This window comes from Buteo buteo, chromosome 25 (genome assembly GCF_964188355.1).
Source record: "Buteo buteo chromosome 25, bButBut1.hap1.1, whole genome shotgun sequence".
Lineage (NCBI taxonomy): Eukaryota > Metazoa > Chordata > Aves > Accipitriformes > Accipitridae > Buteo > Buteo buteo.
The window spans coordinates 20,379,947-20,407,339 of record NC_134195.1 but is presented as its reverse complement, the minus strand read 5'-3'; the positions used below and the strand labels follow the sequence as shown (position 1 = coordinate 20,407,339).

The 27,393-nt window shown below is 38.2% G+C and overlaps 2 protein-coding genes across 4 annotated transcripts in view; one reads left to right on the top strand and one right to left on the bottom strand.

The window, feature by feature from the left end:
* The window catches only part of MOSPD2 (motile sperm domain containing 2), a 37,619-nt gene extending 32,441 nt beyond the window's left edge, over positions 1-5,178 (bottom strand). The window contains exons 1-2 of one of the 2 annotated variants that reach the window (XM_075057641.1): positions 5,046-5,178; positions 4,810-4,876 (exon numbers count right to left, since the gene is read on the bottom strand). In XM_075057641.1, coding sequence (XP_074913742.1) covers positions 4,810-4,876; positions 5,046-5,054 — 76 coding nt within the window. In that variant the 5' untranslated portion in view covers positions 5,055-5,178. The remainder of the gene's footprint in view (positions 1-4,809; positions 4,877-5,045) is intronic. The other variant, XM_075057643.1, reaches the window with a different exon arrangement.
* Positions 5,179-5,370: 192 nt separating this feature from the next.
* Positions 5,371-23,236, top strand: FANCB (FA complementation group B). Of its 2 annotated transcripts, XM_075057415.1 has the most exons (9): positions 5,371-5,400; positions 6,286-7,328; positions 8,303-8,455; positions 8,967-9,059; positions 13,854-13,982; positions 14,864-15,030; positions 17,162-17,616; positions 18,467-18,704; positions 20,712-23,236. In XM_075057415.1, exons 2-9 carry the CDS (start codon positions 6,393-6,395, stop codon positions 21,130-21,132), a joined length of 2,592 nt encoding a protein of 863 aa, XP_074913516.1. In that variant the 5' UTR covers positions 5,371-5,400; positions 6,286-6,392; the 3' UTR covers positions 21,133-23,236. The 2 variants fall into 2 exon arrangements, with proteins under 2 accessions (XP_074913516.1, XP_074913517.1); XM_075057416.1 differs by lacking the exon at positions 5,371-5,400 and having other exon boundaries at positions 6,266-7,328.
* The last annotated feature ends 4,157 nt before the right edge of the window (positions 23,237-27,393 follow it).

The following is a 27,393-nucleotide window of genomic DNA, read 5'->3' as shown; positions in this document are numbered from 1 at the left end:
AACAGCAGTGTCAAGCTTTTGTGAAACATGTCATGGTTAAGACAATTGTCCAGAAGCTTGGAAACCTGGTTCCTCCCTCAGCCCAAGAGATTAAAATCTTACTGCATACCAGAATAGTTCCACAGCCAGTGGAAAACACAAAACTGAGATGCCGCAAGACTCTTCTGTTGAACTGGTAAGCTGTGTAGAAACTAAGCAAGACTCAGGTCCAGAAAAGCAAGAGAAAGCATCTGCTTAGCAAATCTGATATTTACCAGAGCATTAAAATCAAATTCTAAGTTATATATGCGGGAGTAACAGTGACAGCAGCAAGAGGAGCCCAAAATTAGCTCTCAATTCCCTTAGCTAAAAGGCCTCCAGGAAAGTTTGAGTGAACAAGGAGAGTGACCAGGTCTCAGAGAGAACTTTAAAGGTTTCAAAGTTCATAATTTTATTTAACCTTATTTTAAAAAAGGCTACTTAAAGTTACTTTTGTTTCCTCATTGAACATTTAGGGTCAAGGGAGAAGACAGAAAAAGTTCTGTTTGAACAGCAGCTTCTTCCCTTTTTCTTAAGCAAGGAGTTCTGCTCTTTCTATGACCACAACCACATTTAATAGTTGTCTTCGTCAAGCTGAGAAGCTCATGGTGAAACTCTAGGACTTAATTACAATCTTCCAAAATAAAGGATCCTGCATAACACAACATCTCTGAAAAGAACTCCAGAGCCACACAAAACTAAATGAACACAAATTTCACTGCAACAATTCATGAAATTCTTTGATGCACAAATTTTAACATCCCCTCTCTTCACACTTTTTTTTCAGTGCTGTCTACATTACCAGGAGACCAATGCTGCACTGCTGTTTTCTTCTGGCATTCATGCTTAAGGAAAAATAATAGAAATCTGAGAACATACAAAGACTACAGGACACAGCACAGCTAAGTCCCACACTAAATTAATCCAGAAAATTTCAGAATTCACAACCTGTAAGAATGAATCCTCCCTTCAGGAAGAACTCTTATCTAGAAAAGAGATGTTACAGAACAAGGCATACACAAAGGTAAGTATGTATAGCAACTACATACCTTTGAATAGAGAAAAAAACCACTTCATTGTGCAAAAAAACCTGGAAAAAAGCAACTTTGCAAAGTATGTCAAGTGTTTCATTACACAAAGCCTCTCAATTTAACTACTGCCTTAAGCTATTTCAGCCAAGAAGTTTCAGGTCTGAAGCAGTAATAATTATTCCTCTGACCTTGGCTAGAAGGAATAAACTCACTTTAATTGGCTGTTGATGCCTAACATGTTAAGCTAAGTACTATAACCATTCAGGTATGTGCCTTCAATTGTTAGATGAGGAAATCGGCAAGACTGAAAACAATTTAAGGTCAGTAGCCATACAGGGACAGGGATGAAGAAAACAAAACTATTTCCACTCAATAAGGAGTTACTTTGTTTATTGCCACATGATTTTGTTGAAGTATTTGCCTCCAAAAATTTGATAAATTTAAACTTTTAGCAAAACTGAACACTCTCAGTGACAATAAAGACTACTTTCAATAGAAAGCTCAAGCATTAATATCACATAACTTTCTATAAAAGTATGGGGTTTATCCTATCCCTATGTCTCCTATCTCATCTGTCCAGCGTTTCTCAGCCTGAAAGCCAAGAAGCAGGGAAAATAGATTTTTCAGAGCATAAGCAGACATAAGCAGGTATTCAAAACATTACCTTAGGAGTTTTCTACAGTAGTCATATCACTATGTTTCATTGAGGGTGCCCCATATCTTTAAAACTTTATTTGCAGTTGGCCAATACGATTAACAAAACACATTTTGCTACTGGCTTACAGAAAGTCATGAGGGAATTTCATCTTTTAAATTGGAGTGGGAAGCCCCTCTTGCAAAATCTTTTTCTGAAAATTAAGCTTTGCCTAAAGGAGAAAGGAAGAGGATACAAATGGGGAGGGGAAGGGAATACAGGCAATAAGAAATGGTAAATATGCAAAAGGAAGTATGGAAAAGACTTGTTGAATGGAAAAATCTACCAAGATTTGATTATAAATAATTTCCACTGTAACATTAAAGCAATAGCCCAGAAATAAAAGCTAATTTCAGAAATCCCCTGAAGAATGAAAATGCACTGAATAAAAAGACAAGACTGTTTGCTAGAAAACATTGTTAGTACCAGTCAGTACTATAAAATTATCTTTTGTTTTTATTGTTCCTGTCACCACCCAAATAATTTACATCACCAATTCTCACAAAGAACCCAAACAGACAAAAGAGAAATTAGGCCCCAAACCTCGAAGACAAGCACTGTCTACCTACCACAGACAGCATTTGCTTGCCTATGGGACTAACAGTAACTTTTCGGTATGGGAAATATGCCTTTTAAATGCAAGTGTTTTAATTACTAGGGATATACGTTCCTCACAAGAACTGAAGTTGTCTTTCAAATACAGCTAGAAAATGAACTGAAGAGAAAAAAAACCACCACCACAAGATCTCAGTTAACATTAAACACTGCTTTGCAGATAAGATCTCACTGTGGCCAAGCTTTCCTTCTAGAACCCCTTTACTTAACTTTAATCTAAAACATTGTATTTTGGCAATAAATAATTTCAAACAAAAATCAGGATTTCAAAGGCCTTCTAAGTTTTCATTTCATAACAAAACTACACATTACTGCAAGACCATCACAGCATTTGTGACCATTAGCAATTCTTCCTGAATGGCAGGGGAAAAACCAGTAACTGTAAGTTTCATAACATGGAAGAATCACTTCATAACAGAAACACCAAGTTTCTAGAATAGTCAGGAACACTTTTCCTCTGAAGGGAAATAAAACAGTGGCAGCTGCGCTCCCCAGAAACAAGACTGCCTGAAAATTTTACTCAAATTTTAACACTTGCAGTTCACCTGAAATGGAATTAGGTTCCTTCTGTAGAGGCCCACAATTCTATGACCACATTAAACTTTCACAAAAAGTATCAGTTTCTCAGTGTGCCTTGAGAGTGCCCTTAGTTTTGAAAGCAGACTAAAATTGCTGGATATGAAGTGATCATTTGTACCTTTATAAACACAGAAAAACACATTTGGCAGTGTCTGCATACATGCACCTCCACACCCCATTTCAATTAAGAAGAAACATAAAAAAATACATTTTAGAACATATACAGTAAAGGCTGAAGGGCCACAAGAAAACTAAAACCCTGTGTTTTTCACACTTAAAGTGGGCATGACAACATTAAATTTGCTTGTGGCATTCCTAAATTTGAAGGAGAGAATTAAGAATGTAAACTCAAAAAAATCCTAATCCTATTTTCTTGAAAGGGCTAAGAGCCCTAAACCATGACCCAAAAATGGGCTTAGGGAGAAAATGTGTTCAAAATACTGCAAATAGGATTACAGCTTACCTTGCAACAGTATTCAATTATTTTAATGGCTGTAACAACCAGCCCAACAGAGTCTTTGTTACAACTGGAGAAACCTGTGGAACTCCAAGATTGTAAGGGATAGTTCAATTGAAAAGCTAATACTTCCTTTTAGCAGCAACTACCCCAAAGCAATTCTAGGATTTCCAAAGTCATTTTCTGAGTGTGACTCTGGGATAAGACAATACAAAGCAAGATGAAATCACTTATCATAGGAAAATATACACATTAACTGAAAATATTAACAGCCAAAAGAATTTCTAATTTAAGATGATGCTCCACTCTCCAGAGGCTGACCTTTAAGACTGCCAAAGACATCTTTATTGACACAGAAATATCAAATGGCAAAATAAACTCTCTCTTTTTCAAGACGCTATTCTAATAATTTTGTCATCTTGCCAGAAATACAGGTCATCTCTAACCAAGGCCAACTAGTTTCCTTTATGAAAGTCAGCAGAGCAACCCTATCAAACAAAGTTGTACCACCCTCAAGACCCTTAAATTTTGCAAGAAAAGTGCTACAGACCATCATAAAGAAGTCATAGAAGCATGCAACCCTTACATAAAAGTAATAACTAGGTAACCTCAATAATTCTGATTGGGAACATCAAAGTAAGGCATGTGTTTGCAGGACTGAGGCTTATATTAAAGGAGCTGCACGCAACTCCTAAACTACTGGGCTCTTACTGTATTTGCATTAAAAATTGGATAGAAGCAAGTTTTTAATAGAAAGTCTTTATATAGTCATAATAAAACATACTGCTTACTGCAGCTGTTAGCATACTCTACTACTACATATTCTCCTATCATAAACAATGCAAATCAACCTTGAAATTAAAGGAAACCCCTCTAGGCTTACCCCGGTTTTCCTTTTCCCCAAGGCATCCCCAGCACCTCCTGGCCTTCATTTACAAGTTTAAAAGCATCTGCACTTCAGAATCGAGTTGGACACGCAGCATGACTTTAATTAAAGCCAGCATGAATTGAAGTGCAAGTTACTCTAGAAAAACAGCTCCTTCCTTGACAAACTGGTCGAGGTCAGAACTCTTTTCTACCCCCCCCCCCCAACGTATTTTATGTCTAAAAAGCACCAAGCACAGCAGCGTCCCAGACCCCCCCCACCACCACAGCCGACCAAACGTAACTGCGAGTCGCAAGGACCCAGACCTTTGCCCCAGGACAGCGACCCAGAAGAGAGCACCAAGAGCCAACACGGGGAGACCCTCCTGCTTCGCGCACCACCCCCACCCGCCAGCTCCGGCCACCTGAAGAGAAGGCGCAGCCACCCCCTCACCCGGGAAAACGGCCACAGCGGAAGCCCAGGCGGGAAAAGCCCCCGAGACCACATCCACGGAGCCCACCGCCCCCAGCCCCGCCGGCGAGGCGCTCACCTGCCAGGTACTCCGCCTCGAAACGCCGCCTGGTCTCGCTTATCAGCGCGGCCTTGTCCTGTCGCTGCTGAGGGGAAACGACAAACGGGAGGGGCGTGAAAGGAAGGGAAAGGCCGGGGCCCGGGTCAGCCCCGGCCCCTCACCTGTGCCGTGCCGTACCGCACGGCGGGCCCAGCTCCCCCCGACCCCTGAACCGGCCGGAGAGAGGAGGGGAGGCCCGGCGCGCAGGGTCTCACCTCAGCCATGGATCCGGCGGTGCCGCCCGGACGGCGGGCGGGCGAGCGGGGCAGCCAGAAATGGGGCTGGAGGCGTCGCGTGACCCCGGCGGCGGGGCGGGGCGCCGGGGCGAAAGGGGGCGGCGCCTAGCCGGCGGCCAACCACCCAGAAGCCTCGCCCCCCCGCCGGCCCCGCCTCTTTCCCGGGGGCTCAGCCCTCTCCGTCTGGCTCCGCCCCCCGCGCCGGTTCATGTTCGCGCCCTCCTCCCTCTCTCGCTCTCGTCATGCTCCGCGCGGCGGGAATTTCGGAGCGGGCGGGCTCCTCTCGCTTTCTGCCTTCCCCGCCCGCCCGCCCGGGAGCGGCCGCCGGAGCCGGGTAAGGCCTCGCCGGCGCGCAGCCTGCCGGCGCCGGTCCTCTCTCCGTAGGAGCTCGCGTTGACCCCCGCCGGGCCGGGCGGAGAGGGCCTTAACCCCCGTCAACGGCTTTCCGGGGGGCGGAAGCCGGGCCGGGCCCCGCTGCCGCCTCAGCCGGCGGGGAGAGCCGCCGGGCGCGGGGAAGGGGGTGGCGGGGCCCGGCCTGAGGCTGTGAGGGGCGGCGGGGGCGGCTCGGCTTGGCCGGGAACCCCCCCCCCACCACCTCAGCCGGTGAGGGAGGCTGGTCTGCGGGGTGCCTGAGCCGGGCGAGGGGCGTCGCTTGGTAGCCCGAAAGCTGAGTGAGACCCGGCCTGCGGTTCGCTCGGGGTCCCGGCGGAGGGAGGGAGCCTCCTTGGCGGCAAGATGACTGGACTCTTCAGAGAACTTTCGCTTTAAAGAGGCTTTGCGATTTTGACCAAGAACGAGCTATATTTATTAGTAAAGCCTGCACCTGCGTGAAGGCTCTTAAATTAGAGAATTGCTTTCCAGTCCCCTCGGTGGATTTGTGGAGCTGACGCCTCCAGTTCAATCGCACAAACAGTGCGTGTATGGTTTGGTTTGGTTTCTTTGAATTTATATTACGCCGTGTAACTGTTGACGAGCAGCAAATTCACACTTTGTTAAGTCGGCGCTAGAATGCACTTCTGAAATGTTTCTGTTACTTAAATCTTTCAATGCAAAGTTGCTTAACTTCGTTTTAATCTGTGAGATTAATGACATGCTGGCCTTGTGTTCTCGAATTAGTCGATCTCATTGCTTTGCAATGTATAGTTTTCCTTGTTCTTAAGGATCAGTTCAGCTAGTCCCAAAAAGATTTAATTTTTTTTGTTGTCATTTGCTTTTGTAGATGGAAAATTTCCAGATAGGTTAAAATTTCTGCAGAGAAATAATCCTGACAAAAATGGAGACGCATACGGTTTTCTTGTAGAGGAATATCCATAAAGATAAACAAAGATGCTTCTGGGTAAGCAAGAACACTTCCTGTCCTACAATGGTGAAGTCCTTATATTTCAGCTGTCAAAACCAAAAGATGTCGAGGGAGCAGCTGATAAAACAATGAACTTATGTGTCAGAAGAATGTCATTCAACAGAGACACTAAGCTGTTTGTTCAGAAGTCTTCTGGATTATTCAGCATGCGTGCCAGTCATTTAAAAATTGAAATAATTTGTTGTAGCTGTGCAACAGATTCCAGAACAGGGGTTATTCTTCCATGCATTTTGATGAAAAAGAAAAAACAGAACAATGTTTTCAGATACCTTTTATTGTTGCTTCACGGCTCAAATCAATTTGAGCAGTCCTTTTATTTTAAATTGGATTATGAGCTGAAAGAAGACATCAGGTTGTTTACTGGCCCTTCAGTCTTGTGGAGGCATGCCAACAAGCTGTTCTACATCTCTTCTGACACCTGCACAGTTCTAAGTGCTCCTGTTCAGCTGTCTTCTGTTGTGTGGACAGGTGAAATTGCGGATGAAGGCACTGTTGTCTTAGGGACAGGAACTGCTTGCCTGCCAGAGAGTGAAGATGAGGATGAGTTTTCCACTTCGGACAGAGCTGTCTGGGGTAGCGAGTTCTTTGGATATGCAGTTAAAACACAAAAAATGCTAACTGGCACATGCTTTATGCCTCATGCTTATAGCAGAGTGGTATCTTCCGTCTATGTCTGCAAGAATGAGATATCGAAAAAACAGCTCCGAATATCACTTGTTGCCGTAACCCACAAGAATCAGCTTATTTGGTTCCAAGATGGTCTCCCTAAAGGTGTTTGTGAGCTTCCTTATGAGAAACCATGTTCAGTAAAAACAGCTGTAACCAGTAGCAGTGATTTGCTATTTATTGTGTCTTTTGCCTCCGGAAATACCTGTGTTGTACAGAGGAGAGACAGCTTACAGGTATTTGTGACTTTAAACAACTCCCTTTTACTACTGTATCTTTTTTTGTCTATAATGTCTCATTGGAAGCTTCTGCACCTTAAAAGCTATGTGTTTAAATTCTATAGATTTTTTTGTTGTTGTTATTGTTGCTTCTGTTAAAATAACCTGTCTAAAGTATGAGATTGTTTTGCTTTCATTGTTTGTTTATATATCTGAAAATAAACCCTGGATTCTATTGTTTAATGATACATTTTATGAATCTGAGCCAAAGCTTCTGTTGCTAATTGAAAACTTCTGTAGCATGAGAATCTGAAGCTGTAAGATAGTTACGAGTGTGCCTACATAATTTGTGTTAAAGTGAAAGCAAACTGATATCATTGCAAAGCATAAACTTCTCACTGGAATTTAAAAGCCTTTTGAGTCTCACTTCCTAGTAACAAAAAATATTGTTTCATCAAAAAGACAAGAAGAGGCCTTGGTTTTGTTTCCTAAAGTCAGGAGGGACAAAGTTAACTGCTAGGGTTTTGTAATACTCTGTCAAGAAGACTTACATAACTCAGGAAATGAAAGTTTGTCCTATTTAGTCATCAGCATTATTGTACAAATTTGTCTTTATCTCTCAAACATATTTAAGTATGCAATGCAACAAAGATATTTCTGAATGTCAAAGGTATAATGTCTTTAACTAATCTGCAAGTATTACTGGTTCTAAATGAATGTTACAGCATTCAGCTACTAAGCTGTTTGAGTACACTGAAAAGTTATCTTCTCTGCAACCTGTGTTCTGGAAAGTGATCTTTAAAGAGAAATGGCTAATTTTTCTGAGTTACATGGGCTCTAAATGATAAAGTGAGAGCTTGAAACTTCTTAAAATTCTGTATTCTGCACACCTGAATAGGCTGCCTTTTTATAAACAGCAAGCTTCACCAAAACGAAATCTCAAATACAAGATATATTCAAATGCATGTGTCTTAAAACCTCTTCTACTGTAGGTGGCTTCCAAATGGCAAAAAGTGAAGTCTGTTCTGGTGGATGATTTTACTGGCTCTGGAAGCGAGCAACTGTTACTTCTCTTGAAGGATGACTCCAATACAGAAGTGTTAAGTACGTTCATACTAACAGATCTTGGAGAGGTCAACTATGCAGTAAGTTCAACTTGCCTTTTCTCAGCTACTCAGTCTGTGCTTACTAAATTAAGAAAACCTCAACAAATTGTTAAAGTATTGGTGCAAAGTGAAATTGGATGTGTGCTGTGAAATGCCCTGAAGTTTGAATATTCCCCGCTGTAATCATAAGATATCTAAAGAGATTATTCTACTTCCTTGATAGCATCAACATTCTTTTGGGAAATTAAAGGAATGCAGTTGAAAACACTTCACATATGTAACAGGTTTGCTACAATGCTTACCTTTTGGCTAAGAACTCTTAATTAAGGCCATAGTGCTTCTTAATTATCTTCTTATAATTGGTCTTTCCATTACCTACTGTCAAACTCCAGTTGCTTTCAGAAGATAAGATTTTTCTTTTAAAGTGCATACTGTGGTTCTGCTGGTTTTCTGTATTTCCCCCCAGGTTTTTATAATGCTGTGTAATAGCCTGTACCTTACTTTCAGCTTTTTAATTAAATCAGTGTTTTGGTTTGGTTTGGTTTTTTAGAGTGGTATTAATTATAAACATGATGCTCCTGCTGCAGAAGGATTGCAAGAGAATGGTTTGCTTACTGTCCAAGCCCTTGAAACAAGATTACAGGTTTGTACTCGATAGTTCTGCCTCCACGTTTTCTCCAAATTACTTTTCGGTATTATTACATTTTCTAAAGGGTGAGGATAATGATACTGTTTTTATTGGAGAAGTGGTTCAGGGAGAAGACAACATTGTTAAGTATCCATTCTTGCATCAGTGGTCGTCTGTGTTTCATTTCTCTCAGTTGTTACAAATTCATTTGGGTAATTGGAAGGGTCTAATTTAATTTTAATTAAAAGTTTGAGATAATGTGGAAGATAACCTATCAAAGCTTCAGAACAGTAATTTTACTCATAGATGTTTTAATACCATTTTAGTAAAATTAGAACATTTGCTTCTTTTGCTCCACATTACCTACTTTGAGAAAGTGTAGTGTCAGGTTCCCAGTGAGTGGCAGTTAATCCTTAAAGAGCAGCGTTATGGTCTGTTTCTTTGTCCATGGAATTCAATCAAGTTGGCTTTTACTTTTGCCCAAATTAGTGACCATGGTTATTTCACTGCCTGGTGATGTTTTTCCTCCTGTTACTAGCAGTTTTATAAGGATAATTTTGCAAAGTGCAGTAGATGAAGCTAAAATGTATCCTTCTTATAATTAGCATCATTTATAAAACAAGCTGGGGGAAACTTTGCAGAGTCCAAGTAATCAATGGCAATATATCTTTGCCTACCTTGCTTTCTACCTTTCATCCTGTTAATAAACACCCAGCATACTCTCCAAGATGTTCTTCTGCAGTATTGTGCATTGGCCTATACCATAGGGGTAATAACTGACAAAATAGGAAGATTATTTAACAAAAAAAAGCTTTATGAGATAGCATAAATCTCAAATTGAGTCAATAGTGTGAGGCTATTGTTTGCTCAGAGTGCTTTAAGTATGATAGGTGGTAATTATTCCTGTCATTTGAGAATTAGTGAAAACTTAAGTAAGATATTGTGGCAATTCTATCTCCAGCCTTTAAAAATGAAGCAAATTAACTGGCAAAAGTTTAGTACTGGAAGAAAAGGAGTACTATGACCTATTAGGAAAAGACTGAAAAAGAAAAGACTTTTCTAGTTCTAGTTACAAAAAAGGTGTCTAAAGAGATATTATACAACTTCCAAAAGATAAAAGCTGTTGTATGGAGAACATGGGACAATATGTTTTTTTCCTTCCTGGAAGGCACAAGAAAGTAGAGAAGTTGGATTAATTTGAGGACCTCTTGAGGTCCCTTCCAACCGTTTGCACATTAGAGGCCCATTGGCTTTTACATGCAGAAGTACAAGCTTCCTTCCAAATGCACTTTTTTTTCTGTTTCTGGATTCTTTTGGGTAGTCATATATTTTAAAACTGATTTCTTTGCTGCTGCATTATTCCCTACTCATTATATTACTTTCCTCCTTTACAAAACAGAAATTAGTTTCAATCTCCCTCATTTCTGGTTTCTTCCACTGTTGTAATGAAGATTGTCCACCCTGCCATTGACGGCTATATGTTCTATGTAACTATGTTCTATGACTTTGTTCTTGTAATACACCAGCTGGTACAGCTCTGTGAATCTGTGTTAGGATCAAATGAATAGTCTGTTTTGCATATTTTAGTGGTTCTGCTGGGAACAAGCCACTGGTTGGAGATTTTGCATAAAGTTCTTCTTACAGACACAGAATCCTTCAAAAGACCTTATTTATTTATTTAAAGATCTTTTTGATCTCTAATTTTCAAAGCCACATGCTAGCACAAGCATTGTAAGCAAGTTGAAAATCTGCATATGTTTTAATGCTGTAAATCCTTGAAATTGTCATGCTGACAAATTTGGAAGTAGGTGGAGATATTTCTTTTTAACCTTACTGTTGTTTCCTGGCTGAGATTTCCATTGTTCTCCATTGTGTATGTTCCTCTGAACAGTGAAGTACTCTTGCTGGTTTTTGTCATCTGATGTATAACTGAATTTCAAGGATGATTGTTTTGATGCAATAGTGCATTGATCCTGCTTAACTTGGGAATTTCCAAAGGTTATTTAGCCTTGGAGTGGTGCCTCTTGATATTTATCATAAAAATTCAGGTCTTCTAGAAATTTGCAATCAAATATGTTTTGACAGTCTCTATGGAATCTTGTCTTTTAGGGCAAAATGAAATAGCAGATGCAGCCCTTTTTCGCACTCTGTTGCTTACCCCTTATTTCACATCTGTGTAGCTCTTTTCTAGCCATGTGAGAACTTCAGCAGAACTGAATTGTGGTCCACTGCATATAGGTAGGCTGCATTTTAGTTATACACAGCAATACATGTAAGTTGCATTTTGCAGGTAGTGAAATTGAAAAATGTATCAGTCTGTGCATTTTTTAAGTGTTCTATGTTTATCTTGTATGCAGTCTTTTGGACCTGAATCTGGTCTTTTCTCCTCTGGAGATTTTTTTTCTTTAACACTCATTTCAGTATCTTCTGAAGACTTCCTTTGGCAGAGCATTGCAGTTACATTACAACAGCTGAGGTTACAGGGTTTCTCATGGGTTTAGTTGACTTTTCTGGCAGAAATACCATGAGTCAGAAGTGTCTTTTTATGTCCACTGGCCTGTTCTCCCCCCAAGTATTTTACAGTTTTGTAAGGACTGTAATGCCAAATTCTTTTACCTATGATTAACTTGCTTCCTTTGACTTGGTTTGCCTGGTTTGGGGCAGGTATTTTTTTAATCCTCACTGCTGATTCATTAAATTGCTGCAGTGTCTTAATTGTTTTGTTCTTATTCTGATAATGCTGATTTGGTGGTGGGTAGAAAGTTAGTTAAGAAATGTTCTGTATGTTTGATTTTTTTATTACTGTTTTTGGGGAATGTTTTAAGTATTTGGTTTTCTATCTGTTGCTGTAGATTGGCCCATTTTCTTTTTGATGTTTTTTCATAAGGGCTCTAAGTCACTTTAAAAACATAGAACCATTTTTTTTACCATTTGAGTATCTTCAGCCTATAGATCTCTGAATTATGTTTCCCTCCAGCTTTTTTTGTCTACTGTTTCCATTTTACCTTTGCTTTTCTCAATATTTTTTAGTCTTATCAATCATGAATCTTCCTTTCCATTTTATTTCCTTTGTAAAAGTGCCACCATTCTTGGCTCAGTTTTAGCTCTGTATGTATGGGTATTAATTTATTTTTTTATGAACACTGCAACTTTAGTTGCAATATGTCAAAGCACTTGGCTGTTCTACTTACTACTAAGCCTCTGCGTTAATTTGCTTTGCTTTTGACAGTGATTCATCTGTTCTGCTGCTCATGTTGAATTTACTCACAGCTGTATTGCGTTCAGCTCTGCACTGCTTTGTTTTTATGTTGACGTTTATTTTCTATTTTCAGGTGATCTAGTTTTATTTTCTTAGTTTCACAATGCAAAGATTGTGACTTCTGCAGATGCTTGGTGCTCAGTACGTATTGGTATATGGCAGAAAGGATGTGCATGTCACTTGTTCCAGAGAGAGATGATGGGGGGTGCTACCCAGTCTTAGGTTTGCCATGTGGTAAATTTCAGGTCTCTTGCTTTTGTTGCTTTATGAGGAAAAAGGGCTTGCAAAAGTTAGATTGGTCAGCAAGCATACATCGGTGAATCTTTGGCCATTTTGACTGCTTCTCAGTCTGTGCATTCCCATTTGCTCTCTGTTTCTCAGTTCTTTATTCAGTAGTTACTCACCGGTGGAAGTCATGGTTTGGTATTCTGATGGCCTCAGTTAGGAAGGTATTATGGAAACATCTTTGGTTTTAGCTCTTCCTTTTCTTCTGACCCAAGTCTGGCACTGGATTATTGCTTGGAATCTGGTACCTACAATGCATGGTTTGATAGGTGGCAAATCATTTTTTTACAGAACCTATCATGATGAGTGCTACTTGCTCTAAATGCCCTTTGCCATTGTAGTGTCAGCAGAGGGTATCACTTTGCTTGCATGAAGTGCTTTTTGTTCACGCTTGTCAGTTGGTTATGATTGATTGTGAATTGGTTTTTTGTTTGGTTTTGTTTGTTTGGGGGCGGAAGCTTGGTTTTGCATTCCAGTGGTGAGCTTTGTTCTCTCTTTGGTAGCACTGGACTTCTCAGGATCTTGCTTTCCAGAGAATAGCTTTTGTGGAGCTTTCCTAAAATCTTAGAAGCTGGTGCTAGCATGCTTTTTCCTTTTTTCCTTTTTTCCTTTTTTCCTTTTTTCCTTTTTTCCTTTTTTCCTTTTTTCCTTTTTTCCTTTTTTCCTTTTTTCCTTTTTTCCTTTTTTCCTTTTTTCCTTTTTTCCTTTTTTCCTTTTTTCCTTTTTTCCTTTTTTCCTTTTTTCCTTTTTTCCTTTTTTCCTTTTTTCCTTTTTTCCTTTTTTCCTTTTTTCCTTTTTTCCTTTTTTCCTTTTTTCCTTTTTTCCTTTTTTCCTTTTTTCCTTTTTTCCGGGACTACCCTGCATGTATGTCTGTTTGTAAAACTGCCAACTCTTCAGTCTATTTGCTTAACCAATAATCAATACAAGTCTTCAGAAGAAATCGAAACTGATATCTTCTAATGGAATAGTGAAGCAGGAACAATAATAAGAGACAAACATGTACATAATATGATAAAGTTTACCTTACAAGTTTATCTTAAACTCTCTGTTTAATATTGAGAGGCCAAGGTTTAGATTCATATTTTGGCAGCAGAGTAGCCTGACTTGAACTTTTTTTAGAAGCATTACTTGAGGAACATCATGATCTTGGCTTGTGATACTTGCATAAAAATGGAAAGCGGAAAAGACATCTTGGTAGCTTCAATATCAGTTCTTATTTGCAGTAGACCTAAGCATAAGTTTCATGATAATTTTTTCTTTTACAGGCTGGTTGCACTTCTGTTCGAGAACTACAGCAGCATTTAAGACTCAAAAAGAAGGTTATTCTTGAATCTTGCAGAGCATTAATAGATCTTGTTGAAGAAAGAACCCATATTCTACCAACTGCAAAAGAGGTAAAATGCAGAGGAGAGTACAGATCACTTCTGAATTCTGCTGAGCCATTTGTAGAGGGTGCTTCCCTCAACCACTTGTTGCTTTCACTGGTAGGGATTGCTACTATCAAAACTCATTAATCTGCTTCTTAATTCTGGTTCATTACCTTCATCTGTCAATGTACATAGATAAGAGTAAATTTAGTTCTCTTTACTTGAAACTGATTTGCATAATACCTCCTGACAACTGAGTTGTATGGAGGAGTAACCTTTAACAAAGAGTTAGTGACAAACAGTAGGAGGAGTGTAGTCTTAATTGGCACGGTTGCCTAGATATTGAATATCTGTCTGTAGTGTAACATTAGAAAAATGAGCTGTCATAGATCTGTGTAAGTAAAATTGATTTTATGATGGGGGCAGAGTGAACTGTGGGCTGAGAAGGTGGTGGAGGTTGGGAAAATGTTATCTTAATAAGTTGCTCAAAATAAGCCTCCTAATTTACTTGAAATGGAGTTGATGTCCCTTTCAGTTAATGTTGTGATCCCTTTCAAGTCAGCCAGGTTTAGGCAACAAAATTTCAAGCAATTAATACAGTAATATAAAATAAATTCTAGTACCTTAAATCTTCTTTGGACAATTAATTCTATGGCAGTTCAAGATTTATACATGTGATGGTTACAAGAAGAGAATGAGTTGTGCTGTTCCACAATATCACGTGTTTTAAGAAAATGAAATTCTATCCTTTTAATCTGTTGATGATAATAAACTAGTTTATATAAAGTTCATTTTATGTATCTTAAAAGCACCTCCAGCAATCATTTGTGCTAAAACACAAGGTAATGCAGTATAGAAAGAACTAATATCTCCACTTAATTTATCTAAAAAAATCATTTTTCTGTAAGGAAGGTCTTGTCTCTCTCTGGGATGATGTAGAAAATCCTCCTCATTCTCTTAGTAAAGAGACATCATTGGCGTCTAAAGTCCCAGAGCACTTCATAGAGAAATTGTGGCAGCGTGTTGTGGGTGACAGCTTGGTAGTTGGAGTAGAACTAACTGCATCATTTTACTTGTAAGTATATAAATTTATCTAATAATTTAATTGAGTAATTTTCTAGAAACTGAATTTGCAGGTTAAGCTCTGTAGTAGCAAGAGTGGATTTTTGAGCTTTGAACTTTCTCATTTTGAACGTCTGTATATAAAGTGTTTCAAGTGTGTGTCTTGTCAGTATTGTTGCTGCTGCTTGTCTCTCTCTAACACTGTGCAAAAAAATATGTTGTATAGCCAAAAATCAGTTATGCCAGTATAACCACATCATTACTGGAGGCTTTTTACAACAGAGTTTTCTTTAACAAAAATTATGGTTCTCTGTAGTCCGTGTTGACATAGCTATGCTGACATCAGTATGTGGTATAGGTAAAGCTCTGTCTTAGCCATATAGTTCCTGATGCCTTACTGTTAACATCTTGCCATTCCTAAAGAGTGATTTGCTTAAAGAAGTGCAGAAGAAAACATTTTAAATTCTCTGATCAACTTAATAAATACTCAGTTTTTTAATTGAACTATGCTACAGTCACATATCCAATCAAATAAAATATCTGCTAAGCTTATGTATTGTGTAAATTATGTGGAACAATCAGCCATACAATACTTAAACCTTCAAAATTATTTGTTTATTCTTATTATTGTCTTTAAAATTATTTGTTTATTCTGTTCATTTTAATTACTCAGTTCTAGTTGTAAATACTCCTTATATAATATCCCCCTTACAGGGAGGGAGCTCATTTGGAACAGAGTTTAAAAAAACAGGATTACATGAAACATAAATTTAGAATGTGCATTGTGTAATGTAAACTTTGGTGGAGTCAGAACTTACCTTTTGACCTATATTCCCACAAGCAGTGTAGCTGAGACTGTGTTAGGGTAAGCTTAAATACTATTGATCCCACTGAAAATCATTCAAGTGGTTGTGAGGGGACCTGACCTGTTACGCCCTTTGGCCATTCTGCTGGAGCTGCGGATATACTATTTCTCAACTGCCAGATTGCTATAACTTTACAAGAACATTGACCTCATCTTCTTGAAAGCCTCTGTTAAGAGCCACTGAGGCAAGAGATTGTTTTTGCCTTTCCAGTGTTTATTCTTTCAGCTTTGATGATGATGACATCATTTTTGAAAATGAAATGCCTAATTCCTGTATAACTTCAGAAATTCTCAAAAGATTTGGAACCATTCTTTGAAAACCAGCAGCAATATTGCCCTCTCCCCCATTTTTACAGTTGAGAAAAGATCTGTGAAGATGAAGTCATTTAACAAAGGTTACCTGGTAGGCTAGCAGCAGAACCTAGGTCTTCTGGGCTCCAGTTCAGTACTATATACAACAACCTGTGGTTCTGGGGAAAAGGGCTTGCTTTCTCTCCACCCCCAACACTGTAAGTCTTTACTGATTATTTTTGTGCTTCCTACTAAATGCAAGATTGCAGTGATGTTTTAGATTGCATTGTGAGGTGGTGATACTTCTTCATAAAGAAAATTAGACATTCATAAGACTTTCAGATGTCAGTGACATCTTGAGACTGAATTGACTGACAGAATAAAATATTCATTAAGAGAGGATCGGAAACAGTAATATTAGGATTTCATTGAAAGAACCCTGTGTTGAATAAATACAGTACTGCATACATTTCAGGAAATTACTGCATGTTTAAGGTAATAGTATTTTAAACCTTTTAGTTTACTCTCTACATTCAATTTTGAGTATCTATAAAACAATATAGAACATCAGAAGAGCTTTTAGTCATCAAAGAGAGCAGAATTGATACTTTGTGTATTTTTTTATTAAAAGAAAGTTAAGTCTTTAAAAATAAATTATAAATGTCGTAAAGTATTGGCATGGATTGTGTGGAATTTTCAACATTTTCTGGGTGAATTAGACATCCAAATTCTTTAAGTTGAAATGAGGCATCTGACTCCTAGAAGCTCTTAGAAAATTCAGTCCGCGTTTTGAAAATCTTTATACTAAGCTTAGATGAAATAGTCATTTGAAGGACTTATACTCTTTGCACTGTCTATGACTTAACCTGGAATGATACTGGAGTTTTTGGTAGTCTTAAATGTCTGTATATATCTTCAAAGTTCTTGTTATTTGTCAGATGGCAAAATACAAACGGGGAGTGCAGTTATCTTATATGGATTTTCACAGGTCACTGAGTGATGTCAGTTTATCTTTAGTGATGGATCAAGACTTCTCTTTGATTTCTCCGATTATCAAGTGTCGAAATAAAATCATTAAGCTGAACAAAGCATTCTCAGCGTTCTCTGTCTCCTCGTGTCAAATTGAGCCTCCTCCAAAAAAGATGAAATTGGACTTGCATAGCAAGAATGATCTGAAAAAAGAGTTTCCTAAGAGATGTTCACAGGTTCAGCTGGATGGAGCAAAGACGGTCATTGCTGTTACCAGCCTTTCACCATTATTGGCATTTCATCGTGTATGTTGTGTAGTGCTTCTACGTGCAAAGAAACAAAAACGTCAGAATGATAGTTTACAGGAGAGCAAAAACATTACTGTACTCTGTGGGAAAATTTTGTTAAGTCTGGAAGATATTTCAAATGGAAAATATTCTGTAAAGATGCTAAGGGATAATAGTTACTGCACAGGTAAATGGATTGATATAATTTGGATTCATAAATATATGGTTGATTCTTCTGTTTACTCTAGGTGATGCCAAGCTAAGTTTTCAAGGTGTAATCATATCTGTCTCTTTGAACATGAACTACACAGACCTCTTCTGAGTTAAAAGCAGGGTGAAATACAAGATGGAACATTTTTCAAAATGGAAAAAAAATGTTAAGTGATTTGCTGTAAGGTTTTGTGCTAGCATTGGTGCTGAAGTGTATCTGAAAATGTTAATTTTGAAGATAAGTCCAAGTATAGAATGCTGAAGCCTGCATTTTTTCTATAAATAAGATATTTCCTGTTGATTAGATACATACATTTTTTCTGACATAGTATTACCTCTTAAATAATACTAAAGTAATTGAAGCTCTTCCTTCTCTACATGTCTATTAAGGTAATTTATTTTCCTTTCTTTTAATATTCCTGATTGAATTGATTTTTGAACTGGGCTTCTGCTCATGTTGCAAAATATCCTTTTGATTGTGTGCAATGAATTTTAATTTCTTCCTGTAATGCTGTACCATTGGCTAAAGCCAACGTGTCATCTTACTATTGCAGGAGGCTATTAATAGTCTTCTTTTGGCAAGGTGCTGTTTCTCTTTAGCACTTTCATTATATAGGTGGGGCTCTCTTAATAAGCTAACTATTTTGCTTGACTGAAGTAGGTATAAGAATTTAGGTGAGAAGAAAATTCCCAGAGAAGGCCTGAACACAGGTGCAAACTATTCACATAAAACTGGGAATGTGAACCAAAAATCTGAGTACATTTAATGCATGCAATGTAATCAAAATATTTAGGTCAAATACCTTTTTTACTGTATTTTGTTGCAGGTTCCATGGAAGATATACTTGCTATCCTTGCAGTATCTGTCAGATTCTCCTTTCAGATTGTGTCTTCTGGCTGCACATTGACTCCAGTAAATTCATGGTTATTGGGAGAAATGGAGTGCACACCATTTAAGGAATGCCATGACAGCATATTCTGTCATAAAGCAGGAAATGTGTACGGTACAGTTTTTAACTGGACCCTGAAAAATCCATTTGAAGGAGTTCTAACGTTATTTTGCAGGTAAAATTGCACAAAAAGTGTAGAGTATATTCATCTTGCATACACACTTTTTTATCTTTACACTATTTCTTACTGGTACCATAAACAATGGCCAAAATCATAACCAATAGGCTTCTAATATAATGGTATGATAACCATCAGCAAGAACAGAATTATTTTCAAATCAGAACTATGGCAGAACCTGAACTGCATTGTTGAATTTTGTCTAGGCTGGCACACTGAATTACAAATAAGTCTAGTCTCCATTAATATCTGCTTGGTACTATTTCTTTTGTTCATTTCACTGTCTCATAATTTTATATTAATTTCTCTTACATTATTCTTAATATAATATGTGTAGTTTTTCTTCAACACGTGTTGATTTAAAAAAAATTCCTTAAGGGGATGTTAAAAACAACAACAAAAAACCCCAAACAACAACAAACCCCAAGTTATACTAAATTTAAATTTATTGCTATGTCACTTTGTAGTTTAGTACTGCAACATAAATTTAGTCTAATTTTGTACATGTTTCTGATATATTTATTTCCTATCTACCATGGTTTTTGAAAAGGAAATAATCTGAAGAGTCTCAGTGATTTCCTTTTCTTATGTAGATTCTTGGACAAATGTCTATAAAATTTCCTAAACCAGGCTAAACAAGCTAATAATACTGCCATAATTTAAGATTTAGCTGGATAAGGCTCACAACATAAAAAGTACTTCTTAAGTATTGATGAATATTGCCTCTCCTGAAGAGTTCAAGCTGAAAAGTAAAAGAAAGAAAAGGTGTATCTCTTAAAAGTCTCTAATTTATAGTGAGGTTCAATCTTTTACTCAAATAAGAGTTGATTTCCTTCTGTTATGTAAGAGAAAAGGCTGAAATGTTTGAGAAATCAGTCAGTAAAATTTTAAGCCTCGAGACTTTTGGTTCCTTTTGAAAAGTTAGGTTACTTGGTACTGTCATATTGATCCAGTTTTGCATTAATAGTTAGTGAGCTGTGTGTTTATGGTATAACTATAATTGTATTTTCTTTTTTTCCTATCTTTGGATTGATCTTTTACCTAGCTAGGATATATCTATGATAGGTGGGAGCTACAGCTGTTCTTTTTCACAGCTTTTCAGAACCAAATAAACTATATCTGTTATAAGTAGTGGATTGTTTAGATAACTAAATTGAAATAGAAGTACTTTAAGGAAAAATGCCTTTCTGATCTGTGTGAGAAAACTAGCTACTTAAGGATGCTTGTGGGTTTTGGGGTTTTTTTTGTTTCGGTTTTTTTTTTTGTCATTTGGGGTTTTTTGCTGTTTGGTTAGGGCTTTTTTCCTAAGATTATTTCCCTACCACCCAGTCAAAAGAGTTGGAGGAGTTTATCTGGCCAGACACTGGAAATAAGACTTTGGACAAACTCTACATTCTTCTTAGAATGAGGAATGTGTTACTGTGTCATATATGCTACACTGGTATCCAGGGAAGTAGGCTCCCTGATGATTAACAGCATTATTTTATCCTTGTTTCTTAATAATTTTGAATGTCTCATTTTTAAGTGCAACTTTCCCTCACCAGTGACTGTTTAAAAAAGATAGGCAGTTGACCACCTAATAGCAATGTTGTACATACCTATTGATAGTGACAATCTATGAATACAAGTGACTTTTTTCTGTCCCTAAAGGTAGACCAGACAATATATTTCCTTTGTGCTATTACATGTGGCCTTCACATACAATGAATTGCTTCTTAAAGAAACAAGTGATGCACATGGGACCCTAATCATGGACATTTATTTTAGTACAGAATATTTATGTTGCTGAAGTTTGCTTAGTGTCAATTCTTTTGACCTGCAGTGGCTAGCCTGCATGCCATTAGAAAGCCCTTGCTTACTCCTGTATGTACAGTACACATAATAGTTAAAACCCTAATCAGCATCAGTTTTTCCCTGTTGGATTTAAAGTAGCTTTGTTTTATTTTCCACTATAGCATTTTGAAGATATAAGGTAGTTTTAATAATAATAATCTTATTTTACAGAAACCTGACTGTCTTGTTCCAGTGCCTTCATAGCCTTTCTAGAGTTCTCCCACCAAGCTGTGACGTAAAACTCCTGAGATCTGGAAGCAAAAGTATACTTACTGAACAGTTAGCACTGGCTTTGGAAAAAGAAATCCTCATCTTAAGGAGTTCTTTCTTCTCAAAAGAAAGTAAAGCTGAAAACAGTCCGACATGGGGCAATGAGCCTGGCAAGAAAATCAGTGATGTTCCTGTGGCTTCTTTACTGGACAGTGAGGAGGGAGTTCAGCAGTTCAGAAAGAAGCTTCAGAATGAACGGGAAGAGAGTGTGCTAAGTATGAATCAAACAATGAATGGTGCCCTTTACCAGGAAATTGCTTTGAAAATAGCAGAAGCTCAGCTCAGTTCAGATATGATTGTGTGGAGACTGAGCAAGTCCTAGAAACTATTCACTAAATTTATTTTGAATAAAGTTTTATTAAAATTATAATATTAAATAATATTTATATTTTCATGGGTACATATATTACTTTTTATTGTATAGCTCAGTTATTTCTACAGATAAATACTGGTATTTTGGTTGATGAATTGTAGCTGATTTGGCAAGAATTTAATATTTAAAAGATAGCTGAGTCATTATTTTGTTACAGATTTTAAAAATATTATTTTTAATGTATTTTCTAATAAGTCCTATTCCAAAGTCATAATTCTTGAACTATAAATTAACTATATTAGAAAAAAAAAACCCAAGCATGTATTGTTTAAAATAGTCCTATTAAACTTGTAAAATGACTGTTTACACAGGTAAAACTTAAGCTTTTTTTAGAAATCTTAAGACAGCTATAGAAAGGATCTAAGTTAAGCAACCAATTTTAATTCATAATTTGAACATGGGGTTTGACAGATTCAAAGAAGAGGCAGCTTATCTTCGTGATATATCAAGCCTTTGAAATAAATTTTAATGATACCACTTGAGGAAGAAAACTGTGGTTGCACCTTGCAGCCCCGTCTAGAGCCCACCCTCAGATCTGAGAGATTTTGGAGTATTTACTGGAACTGGAGAACCAGATCAGGCCTCTTACAAAATTTCAAGAACTCATGAAGATTCACTCTGTAATAAAATGCCTTCAGGTTTAAGACGTCCATTCCCACCCAGAATCTAGTGTTAGGGCTAATCTCATTGGTAAATCCTCGAGGAAGCAGTCCTTCCCTGGATGTTAACCTAGCTTCAGTGTCTGAAGATTTGTTTGCTGGTTCCCTGAGTCATAAATGATTGTCTGCTGATACTAGCTGCTCAGTGGTTTTGGCCTGTCTCAACTATTTTAAATAATGGACAACTTTTTGCCTTTTATTCCTCCTTTCTCTGGTTTGAACAAGATACCACCTATGCATCCAGGAAGAGAACTGCCTGTGATCTTGCAGGTACTACTTGCTGAGGTAGTTACTTTTTAATCATTTTTTCCACCATTTTTCAGCTTTGTGAGTGGCAGAAAGCCTAGAAAATCCCAAATCACAATAATTTGCTTCCTTTTATCTCTGCTTCATGTAAGAAAAACGTTCCTAGTGTTTGTCACTGTTTTTCTAAAGTTGTCAAAAATTTGCTTTTCAGTTTTCCTGTTAACAGAGTTTTAATAGTTAACATCTGCAGCATGCACTCTGTCAATAAAAGTTTGGCAGGAAGAATGGAAGATATTTATTGACTCAAAGGAACACTGACATTTCAGAATAATTCTATATCTTTTTTTCATCAGAAAGTTCAACTTCTGTGTGTATGTCCTCCAGACGCATTAGAGTGGTGATGTTTTTCAGTCCGAGGCGTCTTCTCATATTGGCAACAGGAGTAAACCAATGTACATCTAAAGGCAAAACACTAGCTAGAAGAACTGTAAATGTGAGAACATAGTGCTTTGTAAGTTCAACCCAGTATGGTGACAGTCTTGCTTTTGAGATACTCAAGAGTATTAAATGTCTCCCTTTTTTGGCTATATAGAAGGGAAATTTTGCCATAAGATGTCAAGAATGCCTTAAGAAATTGTTACGGGTATTTGAAATTGAGTATTTACTAGATGAGAAAGTATTGTTAAAAAAACAAACACACAAACTTTCTTTGTTAAGCCACAGTTCTGTTCAGCCCATAGTCAGAGCTTAAGAGCTCATTGTCAGGGCTTGGCAGTCTGTTGTCACTGGAATTTCCAGAAGAAAGTTCCTTATTATAAACCCTTAAATGAAGCAAAAACTCTCAAAGTGCAATCCTGTAGCTTGCAGCTAAGGGCAAGACCTTGGTAAACCAGCTGAGCAGAAACATTAAGAGCAACAAAGCTACTATTCAGCTCAGGGCACTTGAAGCAGTTTATGCAAAGCAGTGTAAACAGTCCAGCAGTTGATTTTTATTAGCCTGGTGTCATGTTGTAACTAACTGTCCTATGTTTGTCTGTCTTTAAAGAGAAACTTCCACTTGTGTTTGTATCCCTTTATTGAACTAGTAGAGCAGGACAAATGAAGAGAAGCTGCCAAGGACAGAAGTTGCTGGTTTCCAATTCCATGGACTTCATATTGTTACTTAACAGAAGCAAACAGTGAAATCACAGAAGTGTAGAAGTGAAATTATTAGAGTAGAATAATAATGCATACAACATGTTCCTACTAAAGAGTCTTTCCAGAGGCATGAATGCCTAGTTTGCATATCATCAGATGAGATCATTAAAAGCTTTCTAAACAGCTCTAAGATTCCTCCAACTGACTAGTAATGCATAATGACACAGCACGACTTCAGTGGTAGTGATGCAATCAGTAGGCCTATTGTATATCCATGGGAGATATTTCTATGTGCCAAAATGTAAAGGTCTGCTGGAAATACTTGGAAGGTTTATGCTGGTATGGGGGGGGGGGCAGGGCAGGAATCATGGAAAAATGGAGCAAGATTGAACAAAGGCTCAGGCTCTCTAGATCTTATCTTCAAGTGGCAGCAAAAGGAATTTCGTTTAGAGATATGTGCTTTCCTAAACTTGCCTTTCAGAAGTAAAAGCACCTAAAGGGGTTAACCTTCACCTTATTCGGTCTATGGTGATGTTTAATCTCAGCACATGCTGGTGTTCAAATGGGGAGTCTAAATTGCATGGACTAGGAAAACTGGTTAGGTTGGTTCACTATGTTTCTGTCTTGAACATTTGGAGTCCCATTTTCTGGACTTCCAAGAAAGTCTTGGAAGTGAGTTCTTGCACAGAGTAAGTTCTGCAAGTACTTTTTGGGGCAAATCATTTAAGAAATGAAATCAGTTAGTGGCAGCAGCAGTCCTAGTTACTGGGGACTGGTATTGCCAAGAAATAAGTGCTAAAATAGTTGGATGCTTGATTTTGTAAATTCCCTTTTCCATGATAGTAGATCAAATCGGGAGAGATACAGATCACAACCAACAGAACCCTTTTTTAAATAAAGCTGTTCATAATAGCAGATAACTATTCACATAACAAATTCACTTATTCACGCACTCATAACTACTCTTTAGGAGCAACAACTGGGAGGCCAATCCCAACTCCTGAGACTTCTAGCTCCTAGATAGGTAGTTTAGAAAGCCTCAAAATCCCTTTGTTTCATCAGGTATGTATGCGTAATTCTGTAGGTTTTTTGTCTGCCTATAGCAACTGCTACCTGCTTGTACGCAATCCAAGTTATGCAATTCGTGGTTGATACTAGTGTGGGTAGTGGCTTTGTACACAGCCAGAAGACTCTCGGTGTTCTGAATTTATCAGTTCTGGTGGATTTAACAGGACAACTGGTATCTAGAGCTTGCCAGTTCCTGAGAGACTTCCACATGCTGCTTCTCTACATGTAATCTCCTCAGCTTGCTGATGCCTGTTAACCATTTCTCTATCCTAACTTGTAGAACCCCTTCACACAAATTCACACAGAAGGGACCTTTATCACATAAAAACTTTTGTCAAAAGTAGTAAAATTATGCCCACAGCCAACTTGTCTTGACACCAAAGGGTCAAGAAAACATAGTTCTGATTTCTGAAAACCAGCAGATATCAGTGTTTTCTGGCAGGTATCTATAGGAATGGTTCCAGTCTTCTGGCCAGAGCAATGATCAGCATGTACGTGATCCTTGTGATAGCTCTATTACCACCTGTTTGAAAAGACTGGCATGCAAAAGCGAAGCCTGGCATATGAAGCATGAGCTGTCACGTCTATATACAGTCTTGTGTCCTTGGCACTTTAAATCAGCATGATTTAAGGCCCTATGAAGAGGGATTGTGTGTCAAAGAACTCTTCTTCCAGCCAAGTTAGTATAATAAATAAATTTACTTGTTATAGTGATTTTTTTCTTGTTCTCAGGCAGGAGAAACCTGTCTGCTCTTGAGTAGTCTCTGTTGGATAGTAATATTTCCTTTTTAAGTTTGTATGTGTATGTATTTCAGATCAACCAACAGGCTGCTGTGTTGTTTGTGGTAGTCAGAGTTAAGCCTTCTCTCTCAGCTACTGATTTTTGTTTTCCCACAGCCTTTGAAAATTTGGGAACCGTGACAGTCTTATGACTGCTCTCTTCTGAATCATGCTGACTCTGCTAAGACAAAATAATAACGCTAGCTGTTTATCCATGAGTGAGCTATTCATTAGAGACTGTTAACAAAGATGATAGAGTCAGCAAAAGGAGCATCCAAATAGTGGTAGTTTTCTTCTCCCTTCTCTACTTCCCTGGGAGAGAGAAAGTTTTAAACAAGTCAAAGGTAAGTGTTGATGCAAGGATTTAAAATCCTGACTAAATGTAAAGGCATGGGTTTGAGCATTTTGTTGTTGGTTTTAGTTAGTTTCAGGTTTTGGTTGGGTTTTTTCAGTATTCTCTTCTCCACACTCTGGGCATGCCACTAGCTAGGAACAAGGTGATAATCTTCATCAGTATGTAGAAGGAGTTTCTAGCCAAGAGAAAAGCTGTACCAAACCCTCCCAGGGGAAAGGCAAAAGAGCAGGAGGTTAAATGCTGCTGTTTAGTCATATGAACTGCTGCGTTAAGGAGGTGATACTACTTTGGTCTTTTCTGTGACCTCAGGTTTCTGGTATGTGACAACCTTACCCCTTGAATGTATTGAGAAATTCATAATTCATAGGTGCGAGTATGTTTATAAATCACTTGGTTAGAGCAAAGACTGCCAAAGTGTCAGGTTTGTATCAGTCCGATTCCTGCCTAAAGTCCTACATTCACAAAACCCTGTGGCTTAACTGTGGTATTTAGGTCAGATCCACAGGTTGGTAAAGCAGTCTCAGGTTAACTAATCCTCCTCCTTATTGTCTAAAGGGAGAGGTGGAGAATCGTTTGCCTGGCTGCGATCCTTACCTGGGCAAAAGTGCTTTGGAAGTGCTTTGTAACCAGTCCTTAAAACCAGCATGCGCTGCCTCTGTACCTGCCCCCTTTCCTCTCCCCAGAGCCCCAGTTACAGTTTTGAACTGAACATGTGATATTTTCTTTTGTAATCCTGCCTTTGAAATGCTCTTGAGCGTGAGGGGAAAAGCAGAGGCTGCCCAAAACTTTCAAAATTCATGGTTGGTGGGAGTCTGCCGTTTCTGTACAGTCTGTGCTATTCCCTCCCCACAGGTTCTACCGACACAGTGTATTTTGATCACATACTGAAGTGATCAGTGATCAAATACTGAAGACCAAAAAGACAAATGCAAAATGCAAAAATTAACTTTGCCTCGCTTTATCATGTAGGAAACAGGTATATTTGCTTTTCCAAGGGATAAAACTCTGCTAAATAAGATAATCTACAGATAAAAGTCAGGTCCCTAATACAAAGCACACCTTGATGAAGCTTTCAAGTGCCTGGTGCACTCGAACAAGTAATTGTGCAACATAGAAAAAACATTTCCTCTCCACACCCCTGACCAGCCCCTTCCTTCCCCCCCCCCCCCCCAGCTGAGTACTTCATGACTGTTTATAATGATAAACTGTTAGTCTGTTAGTTTGGGGGGGGGTGTGTTAAGATTTCTGCAATTAAGACTCATTTTTAATTCAGCTCTACTTATTGGCAGTGGATTTTAATGCTACCTACAACATTTTAAACCTTTGCTTTAGTTTTGCCTCTTCTCAACCTCATTTAAGAAAATTCAGCACTCATTGGATGTGTTACACTACTACAGTTTTTAATCTATATTTGGATGTGAATTTTTAATACACAAGCTTTGTAGAAATCCAGAGAGGAGTGAATTTCTGTGGGTTTTGGCAGAATCCTTTCTTTTTCCAAAATAGTATGAAATTTAATGAGCAAATTGTCCAGGTGTCTCTAAATGCAGAAAACATGTACCAGCTTCTTTAATCTCCCCAAATCTGCTGCACAAGACAGTTACATCAGAGCAATCTGAGAACATCATGTAACATTGTAGGTATGTATATTTTTCAACACAGCTGTAAGAAGAAATGATACTAGACAGTCAGACCAGTTCAGCCAGCACTCTTCCCTGTTTGACAGCTTTTCTTTGTTTGTTTGTTTTTTTGTCAGCATAGTCTAAAATAATCACCTAGAGCAGCTGCTGGATTTGAAGATCCCATGAACTTTCTTAGAACATGCAGCGTGGGTAAGAATTAATTCACATTTGTGATCACAACCATTAGATTATGAATTCTTACCCATGCTGGAGAGTCAGTGTAGTGGTCATGTTGTATGTAGGAGTGGGGTTGTCTTTCACTGTCCCATCCAACGGCTGTCCC

Bases quoted from the DNA above. Each gene is read 5' to 3' on its own strand.
- FANCB (XM_075057415.1), top strand. From the start codon at position 6,393: ATGCTTCTGGGTAAGCAAGAACACTTCCTGTCCTACAATGGTGAAGTC. The intron at 15,031-17,161 runs GTAAGTATATAA...GGATTTTCACAG, and splicing joins CTAACTGCATCATTTTACTT to GTCACTGAGTGATGTCAGTT. The intron at 18,705-20,711 runs GTAAAATTGCAC...CTTATTTTACAG, and splicing joins GTTCTAACGTTATTTTGCAG to AAACCTGACTGTCTTGTTCC.